Source organism: Podarcis liolepis (genome assembly GCF_965112155.1).
Source record: "Podarcis liolepis genome assembly, chromosome: 5".
Taxonomy (NCBI): Eukaryota; Metazoa; Chordata; class Lepidosauria; order Squamata; family Lacertidae; genus Podarcis; species Podarcis liolepis.
In genome coordinates, this window is record NC_139556.1 from 59,960,931 (window position 1) to 59,975,028 (window position 14,098).

Consider the following 14,098-nt stretch of genomic DNA (forward strand, 5'->3'; position numbering starts at 1 on the left):
TCCTTCCTGCACACCTGGCATGAAATCATTCCCTCTGCATCACTTTTCCTGGGCCCTTGGTCTGCCGTCACCTGCCTTTTTAAGGACTCTCCTGTCAACAGGAGCCTGGAGCCTTAAATAACCAGGGAGCAGGCAGGTGTGGCTTGGGCTGCGTCCACACTATACACTGAAAGCGTTTCTCCCGCCTCCAAAGAATCCTGGGAGCTTTCGTTTGTTAAGGAAACTGTAGTAAGCTACACCCCCCAGGGTTCTTTGGGGTGGGTGCTTTAAATGCATGGGGCGTGCTCAGCCTTCTTCTCTCACCGCTGAAACTGAGAGAAGCACCATATTCCAGACTTCTACTGCGAAGCCCTCGCATTTATTGATGTATCTATATCCCGTCCTTCCGCCAAGGAGCCCAAGGTGGCATTCATGATGCTCCCCTATTTTATCTTCACAACAGCCCTGCAGGGCAGGTTAGGCCTAGAGACAGTGGCTGGCCCAAGGTCACCCAGTGAGCTTCATGATTGGAGGCAGGAAGCTTCTGAAAACCAGTTGCTGGAAACCGAAGGCGGGGAGAATGTCCTTCTTGCGGGCTTCTCATAGGCATCTGGTTGACCACTGAGAGAACAAGCTGCTGAACTAGATGGGCCCAATATTGGCATGATCCAGCAGGTTCTCCTTGTGTCCTTGTGGCTGAATGGGGATTTGAACTCCGGACTCCCAGATCCAACCGTCGGTCCACTACACAGCACTGGCTCTCACTTGTTTGGGCCACTTCTTGGCGCTTGGAAGTAGCATTGCCATCGCTTTCCTGGTCCTACTGCTATGTCTTGAATGTCAATGCAATCTGCTGACCCACAGATATGGAGCCGATGGAACTCGTGGGATGGAGATAAAATGACCGGGAAAGCCTCGACAATTTTATGTCTTAGTCTCCGACTCCTGTTGAAGTCATAGGATTGGGGCCAGAAAGATATACTAAGCAGTCCTGGACGAGAAGTTCACTTCCCAGGAGTATCAAATGGCCGCTGTTGCCTGGTAAGAGGTACAGATTTGGGGTGGTCAAAATAAATGGTATCCATGACAGAATCTCAGTGATGGAGATTTGCTTAAACACTGCTACTAGAAATTCGCTAATGATTGAGGAGCGTTGAGAAGAAGTTGAGAGGCGGTGAGGGGTGATCTTTAGAAGCTTCAGATAAAATCTGAGTAGGGTTGGCAAGTGATCTAATATTTTTTAGAAGATGAGCCATTTCACTGACCGATTAAAATACCCGAGGATCTCAGCGGCGAAGATAAGGACCGCTGGTTTAAACGGTACAGGCATATCACGTGTTCATAGGGAAAATCTTCCTTAAACTCCTTATAAAAGTACGGAGAGAGAGATTATTTACAACTAAACAACTTCGTTTTTAAAAATCTGTCTGTCTGTCGGTGATATATTAGCTAATCATAGGAATGATCTATCGGTGTTGTCACAGGTGTAAACAAAATCCTTCATTGGTTCAGTTGGGTCATTTTAGAATCTGGACGAATCTGGGCTTAATGGTTTTAGGCATTACTTCACTCCCTTCAAAACGCGGTCAGCCAACCCCGCTCAGTTTATCAGCGTTTGTGGAAGGCTATGGTAAGGCATAGTCGCGTTCTACTCCCATGTAATCCTTGTTTATCTTTATTGCCCTTTTAGTTCATGCTCACCGCAATCCATGAGCTGATTCAATCTAGACTAGGCTCTCACTGAGATGGCAAATCTGTGTTGAGGCTGTACCACTTCAGACTGCAAGTGGGCGCTCACGCACTTGAATGCTCCTTCATCAAAAAAAAAAAAAAACAATAAGGTTCTCCAGTCTCTCTTGTTATGTGTTTTCTAATACCTTCCTTCCATCTACCTCTGAAGAGTCGAGAAGGTGGATGAAAAGCCATCATCATTTCCCTCCCAAGGAGTAGGAGAAGCCATGTCTTTGCGAGCATGCAAATATGCCAGCATCCAGGTGAAGTGGTACAGCCCTGACCAGGGAAAGCTATTTCACATGATACTGCTGCTTGTGGAACTGAGCCTTGGGGGCGGGGAGTGTGTTGCCCAACGCTTGTTTTGGAAACTTAGACGTGTACTGTTGTCCGCAAAAAGCTTTCGCTACAACACTCTGTACTGTTTTCTGTTTCTTTGTTTTTGCTACAACAGACTAAGACGACCCACCCTTCTGGAAATTGTTCCAAGCTGCCCAATAAATCCATGGCAGAGGCAGGATCCGAACTGCTGTCTCCCGCTGATTGAACCGGATTGACTAGACCAAAACCGCCGCCGTTCCAAGGCACGTGGCCCTTGCGTGCTTAGTTGACTTTTACCTGCCTGGTATATTTCCGTGCGGCCGGGGCGCCTCCCTCTCCAGACACAAAAGGCATTCCTGCGGAGACGCACACTTGCCCCGCGCGTCCAAAGCACAAACAACCGAGCCCATCTATCAAAGAAGGAGAGAGAAGGCAAGGATTAAGGAGCCCTAAGTAACTTGATTCCCCCTCTCCATCTACTCTTGCTTCGGCAGCCCAAATAGCAACAGCAGGCACGCCAAATATCTCCATCTCAAAAAATGATACCTTTGATGTACTGAAACAGATGTAAAAGGTTACGCCGTGGAACCTGTGCATCTGCTTACAGGCATCAGCCATTAAGGGGAGAGGGGTCAGGGGTTAGATTATGTAACGACCCAAAGGAAGCATCCAATATTGGCCATGAGGACCGCTTTGGAAGCGCGACCGTGGGGGTGTAAAAGTATGTGTGGCTCTACCCCACAAGCGTGGCGTGGTTTTCTAAGGACCGCTGCAGGTGCTCCCTAGGAGGGTCTTGAGATTGTGGGTGCTGGCAGTGTAGGGTGTGTGGTAACATTGTCTTCCATGAAGCTGTGTGCAAACGTTGATGCGCAGGCCACGTGCGTAATGGTACGTAGGTACCGTAATAGGGGATTTATTGTGGGTGGGCATGTATGGCGACACTGTTTTCTAACGGTGCGGCTACAGCTATGTATTTCTGAAAGGGGGGCGGGTTCTGAGAGAGATGCGCACTAAGTCCTAACACTTGGATGTAATGCATGTATATAATGTTTGTAACAGTGGATGTATATATACACACACGTGTACATATATGTGTGTGAGAGTGTGTGCACACATGCCTGCGGGCACAGCTATCAGCACAATCCCATTCAAATTCATCTGGAGATATTTCTATAGGATTGCAGCCCTGCAGCGAATCTCGAAATGATCTTAACTCCGAAGTACATTTGGAGTGGTGGGAACTTAAATATGCGTAGGAGTGCAACATTTATGCCTTTGCCACTGATCCAGCTACCTAGGTGTGAATTAAGCAGTGTATGATTTAGATAGGGTCTCTCTCTCTCTCTCTCTCTCTCTCTCTCTCTCTCTCTCTCTCTGTGTGTGTGTGTGTGTGTGTGTGTGTGTGTGTGTGCAGAACTACAACAGGAAAGAGGAGAGATGCGACTTCAGCTTCAACCCCAGAATCCGAATGAGGGAAGGAGAAGAAGAAGAAAAAAAGCGCCTTCCCTTTCAACAGGGACTCATGCATCAAACTTCAATTTTCCGGACGATTGAATTAGTGATTTTTTTTTCCTCCTGAACTAAAATACACTTAAGTCTTTGGGATTAATTACCACGTTCTGGTCTCTCAGACGGTAGTATTAGTTATCGTTGCCACGTCTGACATCAACCCTGACACCTCATAAAATAAGGAACTGAATTTCACTGACTCAACCGTCTCCCTCAGTCCCGCCAGAAGGGAGGGACGCGGGGAGAAGTGAGGGGGGGGGTCCTCACTGTTACCTTTGGGAGCCCAATGCGAAGCCAACCAACAAAGGCGAGCCTTTAAGACAGCAGGAGGCAAATTCGGGTCTTCCCTCGGCTCCCAAAGTGCGGGGGGGGGCTAAGGATGGTCCTAAATTAAGGCTGAGGTGTGTCTCTGTGTGTGTTCCTGTAAGGGAGGTGAGGGGCGGGGCGCTCCAGCGCATCTCCCCCTGCAAAAAAAAGGGGGGGAAGGAGCCGAGCTGCAGTGGGATCAGATCTGCACATTTCCGGGGCCAGGAGGGGATTGGACAGTGTCAGCAAAACACGGGGGCGTTTCCGGCAAACATTTGTCGCCCCACGTGCGAGCGCACACACGAGCGAGTTTAAAGAACCAGGCAAAATGTTGGTGATGGCGGAAGCATAATTATGGGAAGGCACGCGATTCTCATAGGTTATGGAAAGGGGTCAGAGTAAAACTGGGGTTGGGGTCCAGCTGGAGGGTTTCTTTGTCTGATTAACTCTCCGGATGCGCCCGAAGCATGTCCGCATTCGCACCCAGCACCGCCGCCCCGTCCCCCACACTCCCACCAAGGCAGGAGGGCGAACCCGGCGCCAGCTCGGAAAAGCGCACCTGCTGGTGACAAACAACACCCAACGCGGATTCCGTTGGCTAAACACGCGCTCCCAACACGGAATCGGCAGCTAATCTAGCGCGTCCTACAAGCGCAAATGACCCCCCAGCCTGCCGCTTCGCCGAGCGGCGCGACGCAAGGGGGAAAGCGCGGATCCAGATGACACTCGCGCAGCAGGCCTCTTGTCCCACCTCGCGCCCCCAGGGCTCAGGACAGGACAGGACAGCGCCCCTAAAATAAAAAATTCGGGGTGGGGGAATTTACATGACAAACAGACAGCTAGAGGGAGACTAGCTCAGACCCAGCGGTCTGGAAACTTCAGAGAAATTACAGTAGGATCAATGGCATAGGGATAACAGGGGGCGGTAAAGGGGGAGGGAATTAAGGAGGGAGGGAGGTCCCAGCAACACAGTTGCGCCCCTCCGGAATTAATTTTTTGACAGGCTTATTTTTCCTGCAAATAATAGTTGCTCCTGGCTATGCAACATTGCATAGGAAGTAGAGTTGCGTATGACTTTAAGGATTCAGTCGTTTGCACCGTCGCGTAGCAAGTCCTCCTTTGGACAAAGTCGGGCTAAGTTAGTTCTGAGTGAAGACACAAAGGAGCCAGCTTGCAAGATTGCAGCGCCAGGCAGACACTTGGAAGGTTTAGGGTCCTGGTGTCAGACTTGCTTGGTTTCAAATACTTTATTCCACACAGAGGTGCCATCAAAAAGCACCCCCGCCCTGATCATTCAGAAGTCTGCCCAACTTACCCGAATGGGGCTTACTCCCTAGTAATCGCCCAAAGGGATCCAGCCTAAAACTCACCGCTCCCTCCGCCCGCACGACGGAGTCTCTCATTTCTGAGAATCTCCTATTAGAAGAAGAGGAAGACATTGGGTGTCTCTGTAATTCCAAGACTGCCAAGTTTTATTCGTGCTAATATTGAAACCCGGCTTCCGCTCTTCTTAATCAGAGAGATACCTATTCCGTTAGGCGTGTACAAATTCTTTCTAAAAACAGACATCCAACAAAATATGACCGGGTTTTGTTTTGGGGTTTTTTTAAATGCCGATCGCCCCGCCGCTCGTCTCTCCCCCCCGCTCCCCACCGCCCTCTTTCCCCGCCGTCCCTCTTTTGGCGAGAGATAACAGTCTCCCTTGCTCGGGGCTTTTGTGTCGAGTGGTGATTTCATCAAATGTCCACTCAGCTTTGGCACGTCTGGGTGTCAAGATGTCTCTTGTTTCGCCTGGAACACCCCTTTCCACAAAACTCCGTCTGTCTCGGAAAATATACAACCTATCAAGCTCCAAGTTGGGGCTACCGGAGAGAAAGAGAGATACAATATACCCTGAGAAGGAAACATGTATCGCTTTTGTCTGGTTATAATTTTTCCTCCCGGTTTGCGGGATGAAGTCTCAAGAGTAAAAAAACTGCGAGGAGACAAGAGGGAGCAGGCAGGGCTCCCTTCCACCGAAGGGCCACGACGACCGGTTTGATCCGAAGTGGCATCTATTCAAATCCGGCATGTATTTAACCATCGTGTCCCCCCATCATTATTATTTTTTAATCAGCCCTTTCCATTAAAAGCAGAACGCGGGGTGAAAAATACCATATAGCGAGAAGATCAATCCCTTGCTCTAACCGTCTGAGTTCTGAAAAGTCTTATTCCATCTAAGCTGGAAGAACAGTCTGAAAACCAGGAAGCTTGAAAGACCCATTCGCGAGAAAAGAATGGAAAGCCTTGCCCGGGCTCTTCCCTCTCTCGACCCCTAACCTGGTCAGGCGGGAATCTGTCCCCCACTGGACGCGGTGGGGCTTCCGGGGGCTCGTGTGTCGCGCTTTGAAAGGTTGTTGACAAACCCAGCAAAGCGATCTGCAGTCAACAATCGGCCCCGTCTTTTCTGGCCAAATTAACATGCTGCAAGAAAGGGGAGGGGGGGGGACCCAAGCTAAAGAAATCAGCTCTCTGGCTTGTAATGCCACGTGTGGCAAACTTGTGTGGTGCTTCTCTGGCTCCATCCATCTCTTGCGTTTGAACACTGGAGTCAATAGCTCACAAGTCCAAATGAACTCCGGTGTTATCCTACCCTCTCCTCAACCCCACACCTCCTCTCTCTCTCTCTCTCTCTCTCTCCTCCCCTCTTCAGCCCTCAATCTCTCTATTCGAAAACAAAACAAAAACACATTTCCTTGCTTACATTGACTTGCATCGGTTTTTGCAGCCTCATTAAATCTATTCGAAGACAAAAGGATAAAAAGCTTGGGAGGTGGGGCGGGGGGGGGGGAGAGAAGAGAAAGAGAATCCGGAGGGGGAGGGGAGGGTAAGAGCAAATAAAGAAAACAAATAAAGCCCTTTAACTAGATCTTCACATAAATGTCACAGTTTCTCAGCCTTTTACGATTTGCCTGCTTAGCATAAAAACACTTAAGGACAAGATTGAAGGCTTCGCGTGATATCTGGACAGAAGTCAAACAAATCCATTGCAAACAGACCCCCTCATCCCCCTTTAAAGGGAAAAGGGGGGGTGGGAGACAAGTGCTCTCCCAAATAATACTAAAGAAAGTGCCTTTCATTGTAATTCATAGACTTGTTCCAAATGCCAAGAGAGAAAGGAGAAGAATGGGCGGCCCGTCTAAAGGCGCAGATGCCCCAGCGCAGGGGAGGAGGGGGCGATGGAAGTGGGGGGCGGAGGGAGGAAAGGGAGCTCCACTCCCATTATTGTGGAGTTAAACAGTGGAAGGGAGGGTTAACCTAATCCATCAAATTGTCTGGAAATTGTGAGGAAAATTCAAAAACCATATGGTCTCCAAGCGGTTCGGTCCTTTTCGCGACGGAGGCGCACGCTTGTTTCAGCATGGCGAGCCGCAGGAGGCAGAGCATGCTCCATTGTCGCTTGTCACTTCACAGAAGAGGCCTCATTTGTCCCCAGTTTTCATGCTTTACGCTAAAAATTACAACGCCATCCATTTTCAAAGAGGAGAAAGATTGATTTCGCCTCGGAGAAACTGGCCCCCCAAAAACGCTCTTCTCTCTCCCCTCCCCTCCAAGCCACGCTGTCCCCCCTCTCGTCGCCGGAACCCAGTTCCTTCTCCCAACCCCACCTCCCCCCCCACTCTTTTAACTAGGCCACTATGTACACCAGATTTGTGCTTCTCACATAAATTTTACCAAGAATAGGGAAACACCACGTTGGTGGGTCAAAAAGGCAGGGCGCGGTATTTGGGGGGGAATACACGTTTAGAAAGACATAAAGGGGGAGCTGTAAATTAAATTAGCATTTGGTACATACGCGATAGTAAAGAAAGCAAAATTTACCTGAAGGGTTTTTGTTTGTTTGTTTTTGTTTTGGTAGCTCTGCAGGGGGAAAAAATTAATCCCCGTTTTCTCTTTAATCCCCCGTTTCCCTTTGCAGTCCCCGCCCGCGCCTCCTTAAAACAAGCGATTCTAACATGTTACTTTAATTGTCTTTATGAACACTGGACGACTCCGCCATGATTTAGGGATAGCTCTCAATTATTGTGTTTGTTTGTTTTTTTAATGTTGTTAGATGCAAACTGAGGGAAGGGCTCTTATCTATGTGTGCTACGTATGAAATGCGTATATATGCAAAACACGGATGTATTGCTGCTTAACCGTGTTTTCTGTATAGGCTATATTTTGGAATGGAAATGTATGGTGTATGTGTGGACACACACACACACACACACACACACACACACACACGGCTCTATAAGCCATTATTTTTATATCCACGGATGCTTCTGGATTTGGTGACTTACATGCCTCACCAGCCTTATTACTTTAGGATAACGCTCCCACCCAAAAAAGAAATACAGTTTCAGTTCTAAGTAGATTTCTACGCGTAGCTTGTATGAAATGCAGATTTCCCGCTGTCAGTTCAGCCACCCCAAAATGCTGGCAACTTGGTGACACCCAGAGCTGAAACACATTTGTATCACTCCCCAAAGTGACGAAAGGAACATCTTTTATATATAACAACGGATAAACGGGATATCTAAAGACTTTCATTCCCAAAGAAAACCTTAAAAAGTGTATATTAAAATTGTAAAGCTTTTATTGTGTCGGAAAAAGACTTGTCTGTACAACTCTAAGTGACAAGATATAAAGCAACACCGTCCCTGTTGTAACTTAAATAAGCAGGCCTTAAAAAAATTATTTTTACAGATCAAAGAAAAACATTTCAAACCTGTACATTTGTATTTATAGCGTTAATATTCCCATCTGTTGATGGCTGGATCTGTTCTTCATTATTGTTGATATTATCATTTTGAGCAGCGGTATTAGTCTTATTATTTCGGCAGCATGCAAAAGAATTCTAAAAAAGAGTAAAAAATAAGTCTAGATTCTTTTCTTAAAACTACCTTCATATAAAAATACGAAAGGTAGCTTTCTTTTTCCTTTTTAATAAAAGCACAACAATAGCAGTAAATGGTAAAAATAGCTTTTAATTGGTAAAACGAGGCAGAAATCTCATTGGAGACCGAGTCCTAGGCGCTGGGGGTGGGAAAGAAAGTATATATTTTAAACTTGCGATAGAACCCAAACCCCCACGATATCCCAGAAAAATAATAATAATAATTGAGAATTAAACAACCAAACAAAAAAGCCAAAGAAAAGGGGGTGGGGAAGAATCGTGCATATAGGGAGCATGCGAGCAAAGGGAACTACGGTTTAACTTAATTCTCACATAAAGTGGATTTTGAAAACCTTTCAAAACAACCGTCTAACCAAGCATCAAAGAGGTGGCATTTACTCCAAGGTTAAGAGTCCTTTTATAAACAACAAAAAAGTATATCGTTATTATTATTCTTTTTTTAAAAAAGGCAAACCCTCAAAAAAAGAAAATACCCAATAGATATGCTTAAATATTTATACAGAAGCTATCCATAATTGCACCGTTCCAAAAAAAAAAAAAAAAAAGTGATAGCTACCTGGTTTGGCAGCCGTTGGGATATTGTTTCCTACTTTAATAATAATAATTAACAATAATTGTGATTCTTTTATATTGCTTATTGCTTTTGTTGAAAAGAAACCGCCTTTACTGAGTCGCCAAGGAAGCTGATTTGCAGTTCCCCCTAAAGTCCGGCGTGGGTTTTGTTTTTGTTTTTTTTTTTTTTTTTGTTCTGTTTATTATTTTTTTTATCCCCGGGTGATGAGGAGGGCGCAGGAGCGGACACTTTCTCTCCTTGTGTCTTGGTGGAAGGGAGCGCGAGGAGGAGGAAGGCGGGGAGGAAGAGATTTGTCAATTTCTTCGTTTGTTTTTGTTTGCGGGGCAAGAGAAGGGCGGGAGAGAAGAGGGGGAGGAAGAGGAGGAGGAGGAGGAGAAGAGGAAGAAGAAGAAGCAACCACCACCACCCCTCAGTCATCCACGTCAATTTCCACGTCTTCGTCTTCCGAGCAGTCCTTGCTGCTGCCCGGCTGGTCCGTGAGCGGAGAGCCGGGGGAGAGCTGGAGGTGGCTGTTGCTGCCTTCCAGTCCATGCTTGGGGAGGGCAGGCGAAAGGGAGCGCGACTTCGCTCTCCCTTCGGGGGTCGACTCCAGCTCGGCAATGGCTACCAGATCCACCTGGGTGCTGGGTCCCAGTTTCTTGGCAGACTCCACGTCTGCTTTCATCTCTTCCAGGTCCCGCTTGAGCTTGGCCCTGCGATTCTGAAACCACGTTATCACCTGCGCATTGGTCAAGCCCAGCTGCTGCGCTATCTGGTCGCGGTCCGCGGGGGACAAGTATTTCTGGTACAAAAAACGCTTTTCCAGTTCGTAGATCTGGTGGTTTGTAAAGGCCGTCCTAGACTTCCTCCTTTTCTTGGGGGTTTGCCTCTGGCCAAATATAGTCATCCCATCCCTTCCTGAAAATAGGCAGAATAAGGCTTTTCAGTCTCACGCTCACCCCCCACACAGGCAGCCCAACGAGACTTATCCAGTCTCTCTGTCTCTCTCTTGCTCTTTCCCAGGCCACAAAGCGATAGGAAGCCATCCGGCACCCCCAAAAACACCAGCAGGCCCCTCTTGCCATCTTCCTCCTCCCCCCTCCTTACTCTGGGGGTTCCCTTAACTGCATTGGAAGAAGGGAATTTAAAAGCAAAACAAACCACCGATTCAGCCAGGAGGACTCTCGAATCCCAGCCCAGAAGGAGGAAAGTAGGCCTCTACTATTCGCCCCCAACATCTTAATGGCCAAGGGGACTTGATGGAGGCCGGAGGGAAGAAGGATAATTTGGGCGGGCGGGCGGGTGGAAGGGGGAGCCGAAACCGACTGGGTGCACAAACCAGGCTGCAGTAGTCACACCGATTTCACGCGTCGGCTGCCTCCTCTCTAAAGACATAGCTTGCGCCTGGGGGAGGGGGGAGGGCAAGAAACCGCAGAGCGTTTGCGGGATTCCTCTCAAAACGGCCCGGCGTGGCTGTAGGGGCCAGAGATGGGGCTGCCCCCTTCTTGTCCAGACCAGAACCCGCATCTGTGGTCCTCCCTAAGCCCTCGCCGCGCCTCCATCCTCAAAGCGCCAAGTTCTCCGCCGATGCTCTCCACAAACGCGCCACCATCTCTCTCCCCTCGCAACACCCCCCCCCACCCCCAGCTAGAAGGTAGGCAGGGAAAGGGGGCAGGCAGCGAGCCCCTGATCAGCCCGAGCTGCGTGCGGCGGGTCTTACCTTCGGCGGCTTGCAGGACGCTGACTTCGAGCCCCTTGAAGGTCTTGCTAGCCAGCTCCTCGAGGGCGCACAGAGGCGACGTTTGCGAGAGCAGCGCCCGACTGGAAAGCGGCAGGGCGGCCGGAGGGTGCTTCTCGGCGGCCGAGAGCAGGTGGGCAGTCCCGCAGATGGTGTAACTTCTCCGCACCGAGGGCTTGTTGAGGATGTCCTCGATGCTGAAGGGCGTCAGGGGCTTGTTGGAGTTGGCCGGCGGAGGCAAGTGGTCCAGCGGGCTTCTCCGGCGCTCCTCTACCGAGGCGGCTTTGCCGTCGTCTTTGGAAGTCATGCTTGGCGGGCGTCGGGGATTCCGGCTCCTTCCCCACCGCAGCACCCCCTGTGCCCCCTTCCTACTCTCTCTCTCTCTCGCTCGCTCTTTGCCTGAAATGACCTCCCTCGCTTTTCTGCAGTCGCCAACGCAGAGCAACCGAAAAGGAGGCGGGGAGCAAAAAAAAGAAACCGAGGGAAAAAATTAAAACAGAACAGCCCCCCTCCAAAAAGACTCCCCAAAACTTCAGGTCCTCAACTCCACCAGGAGGCAGGTCTGCTGGCCCTGGAGAGAGAAGAGGGAGGACGGGGCCAAGGAGGGCGGTGGGAAGCCGTCCTTGGACGGCCAGGAAGGGTCCGCAGTCCTGGCTGGGAAAGAGGTGGCCGAGGCGCTCCTGTCCCACTTTATTTCTCTCGCCTCTCGCTTCTCTTCCCAGCTGCTATTTTAGGAGACACCCCCCAAATCGTCCCAGATCTGTCTTTCGCCCCCCCAGCTCGCCCTCTTCCCCCAGCGAAATCCGGAGGGGGGGCTCCTCCAGAGCGAGGGGAGAGCGAGAGGCGCCGGAGAGCCTCTTTTCCTCGGGCTGGGGGGAGAAAAAAAGACGGCGAGAGGCAGAGGCGAGGTAATTGACTCTTGCTAACAAGTTATTGTTGATTGGGAGGCGATCCCTTCGCCTCAATGACACTTTTCGCCCCCTCTCGCTCTGCCTGTCTCTTTCTAGCTCCCTCTCTCAAGTCTGGCCAATGCAGGCTCTTGCAACTTGGTTAGGCCATTAATTGGGAGGCGGATGGTAGGTGGAGCCCACTTGAATTATAATGTCGAAATACACTTGTCATATTCTGTCCCCACTATTTGCTTGGACGTATGTATTTTAAAATTACATTACAGCCAGGCTTTATTGCATCAGGATAATACAGTGTGCTTGGAGGAAAAATTAAATAACCCTCCAAAATCCCATCAATAGTTCCTTTCCAGATTCCCCCCTCCCGACTTCGATTATGATTATGATTAATATTTTTTTTCTTTTTTCTTTTTTAAATATTATTTCTAACCAGAGGCAGAAGGAACGAACAGATCACCAGGTAAGGGAAATCTTTCGTTCAAAAGCTTATTCTAATCTTTTCTGTGTGTTTTTTTCGCTTTCCCCCCTCCCCTCCCCCCCAAATAATATGCACTTTATTTTTCGAAGTTGTAATTCCGTACCTTTAATTCGGTATTTAAATGGTTGTGGCTGATGTCTTAAAAAATAAATAAATACCCGTCTGGTTAGCAGGCGACAAAGACCTACGACATAAACTTTTTGTACTGTTTTTCCTTTCCTTTCAGCATGCTTTGGAAGAAATAATTATTATGTGTTATCTATTTATCTACAGGGGGACGCAAAGCGTCTCTGCCTTTGCGTGCGCTGTTGTACTAATTCTGTAACCATTTATGTCAGGTTATTGTTTTTCTAAAAAAAGAAAATAAAGAAAATATTGACATATTGTTTGATGTATTGGTGTAGGACTTTCACCTTGATCCAAGTAACATGGCGACCTCCTGCCTTTGAGATCAGGGTAACCAAATACGCAGTAGCTGTTGTTAGTTCCTGCTGAGACTAGTTTCTTTCCAGTATTTGTAATATGGGTGATCTCATTGGGCTCAAGCATATTATTATTATTATTATTATTATTATTATTATTATTATTATTATTATTATATCATCACCATCACCATCACCATCATCTCTACATGTCAAAGAAGGTGGTGCGATCACAGAGCTGTGCATAGACTTTCGGTAAATATATCATCGCTGGTAATACCTAGAGGACAGCAGAGGGAGAGCGAACGAGAGCGCTCAGTCCCCCTATACTTCTAGCTAAATCCTTCTCTGCTATAATTCAAGTGCAAAGGGCCACCAAAGACGGAAGGGATATATTTCATTTCCCTTAAAAACTCCAGATGATTCTGACAAGGAGGGTTCCCCCCCCCCACCCTCTCTTTTCTCCTCCCCACTTTCCCTACACCAGCCTCGTATGGCTTCACTCAAAAGCTGAGCAGAAATACGGCTCTTTGGTGGTGACGGTGCTGAAAGGCTTGGGGACCCGCGAGGTGGAGGCTTTTCTTGCCCTCTCCTCCCCCCGCCCCAGAAAGGCTCCCCGAGTGACTGGGAGCAGGGCAGAGGGTCGCCGAGAATCTTTGAGGATCCTTGTCCTTGAGGAGGGTTTTTTTTGTTTTAACCAGGGGGTGGTAGTAGTGGCGGTTAAAGAAGAAACCATTTTGGTTCTCCCTTTGGAACGAGATGAAAATATGATTACAGCATCACGTTTCCGGTTATGATGAGGATATTATTCGGCAGGCGATCTTGCAACATCCCCGTGCCCTTTATGAGATCTGTAGAGAGAAGCGAGCCCTTTTCAAGAGGGGGGAACGAGGGGAAGGAAGGCGGGGTGGGGGGTGGAGAGAGAGATGTAGCCTTCCGAAGGCCCTTTGTTTATAAACAGAGGAACCCTCCAGTTATTTCGGTGGAAACCAGTTACATAAACTAGGATCCTGATCCCTCCCTCCTTCTCACGCGCCCCTCCTCTGAAATCAGTGTAGCCAGGCTGGCTCTAGGCTCGGTTAAAGTCAAGTGTTGTTGTTGGTGATGCTGCTGCTGTGGAAATAGAGACGGGATGAGCCGGTGGAATAGAGACCCCGCGAACTGGGGACGTGACTCTTCCGCCTGCATTTCCAGCGCTAGGAGCCTTTCCA

At 48.7% G+C, this 14,098-nt stretch overlaps 1 protein-coding gene and 1 long non-coding RNA gene across 3 annotated transcripts in view; one reads left to right on the plus strand and one right to left on the minus strand.

Annotated features, from left to right (window-relative positions):
- Window positions 1–8,489: 8,489 nt before the first annotated feature.
- Window positions 8,490–12,071, minus strand: LBX1 (ladybird homeobox 1). 2 transcript variants are annotated; one of them, XR_014526738.1, is made up of 3 exons: window positions 11,062–12,071; window positions 9,345–10,259; window positions 8,490–8,907 (listed from the first exon to the last, which is right to left on the minus strand). XR_014526738.1 is itself a non-coding variant. In XM_083505265.1 (2 exons), the coding sequence occupies exons 1-2, from the start codon at window positions 11,384–11,386 to the stop codon at window positions 9,772–9,774; spliced, it is 813 nt and encodes a 270-aa protein (XP_083361391.1). In that variant the 5' UTR covers window positions 11,387–12,071; the 3' UTR covers window positions 8,490–9,771. The 2 variants fall into 2 exon arrangements, 1 of the variants encoding a protein (XP_083361391.1); XM_083505265.1 differs by having other exon boundaries at window positions 8,490–10,259.
- A 252-nt stretch (window positions 12,072–12,323) lies between these two features.
- The window catches only part of LOC310707832, a 62,219-nt gene continuing 60,444 nt past the window's right edge, over window positions 12,324–14,098 (plus strand). The window contains exon 1 of the long non-coding RNA XR_014526741.1: window positions 12,324–12,447. This is a non-coding gene — a long non-coding RNA (uncharacterized lncRNA). The remainder of the gene's footprint in view (window positions 12,448–14,098) is intronic.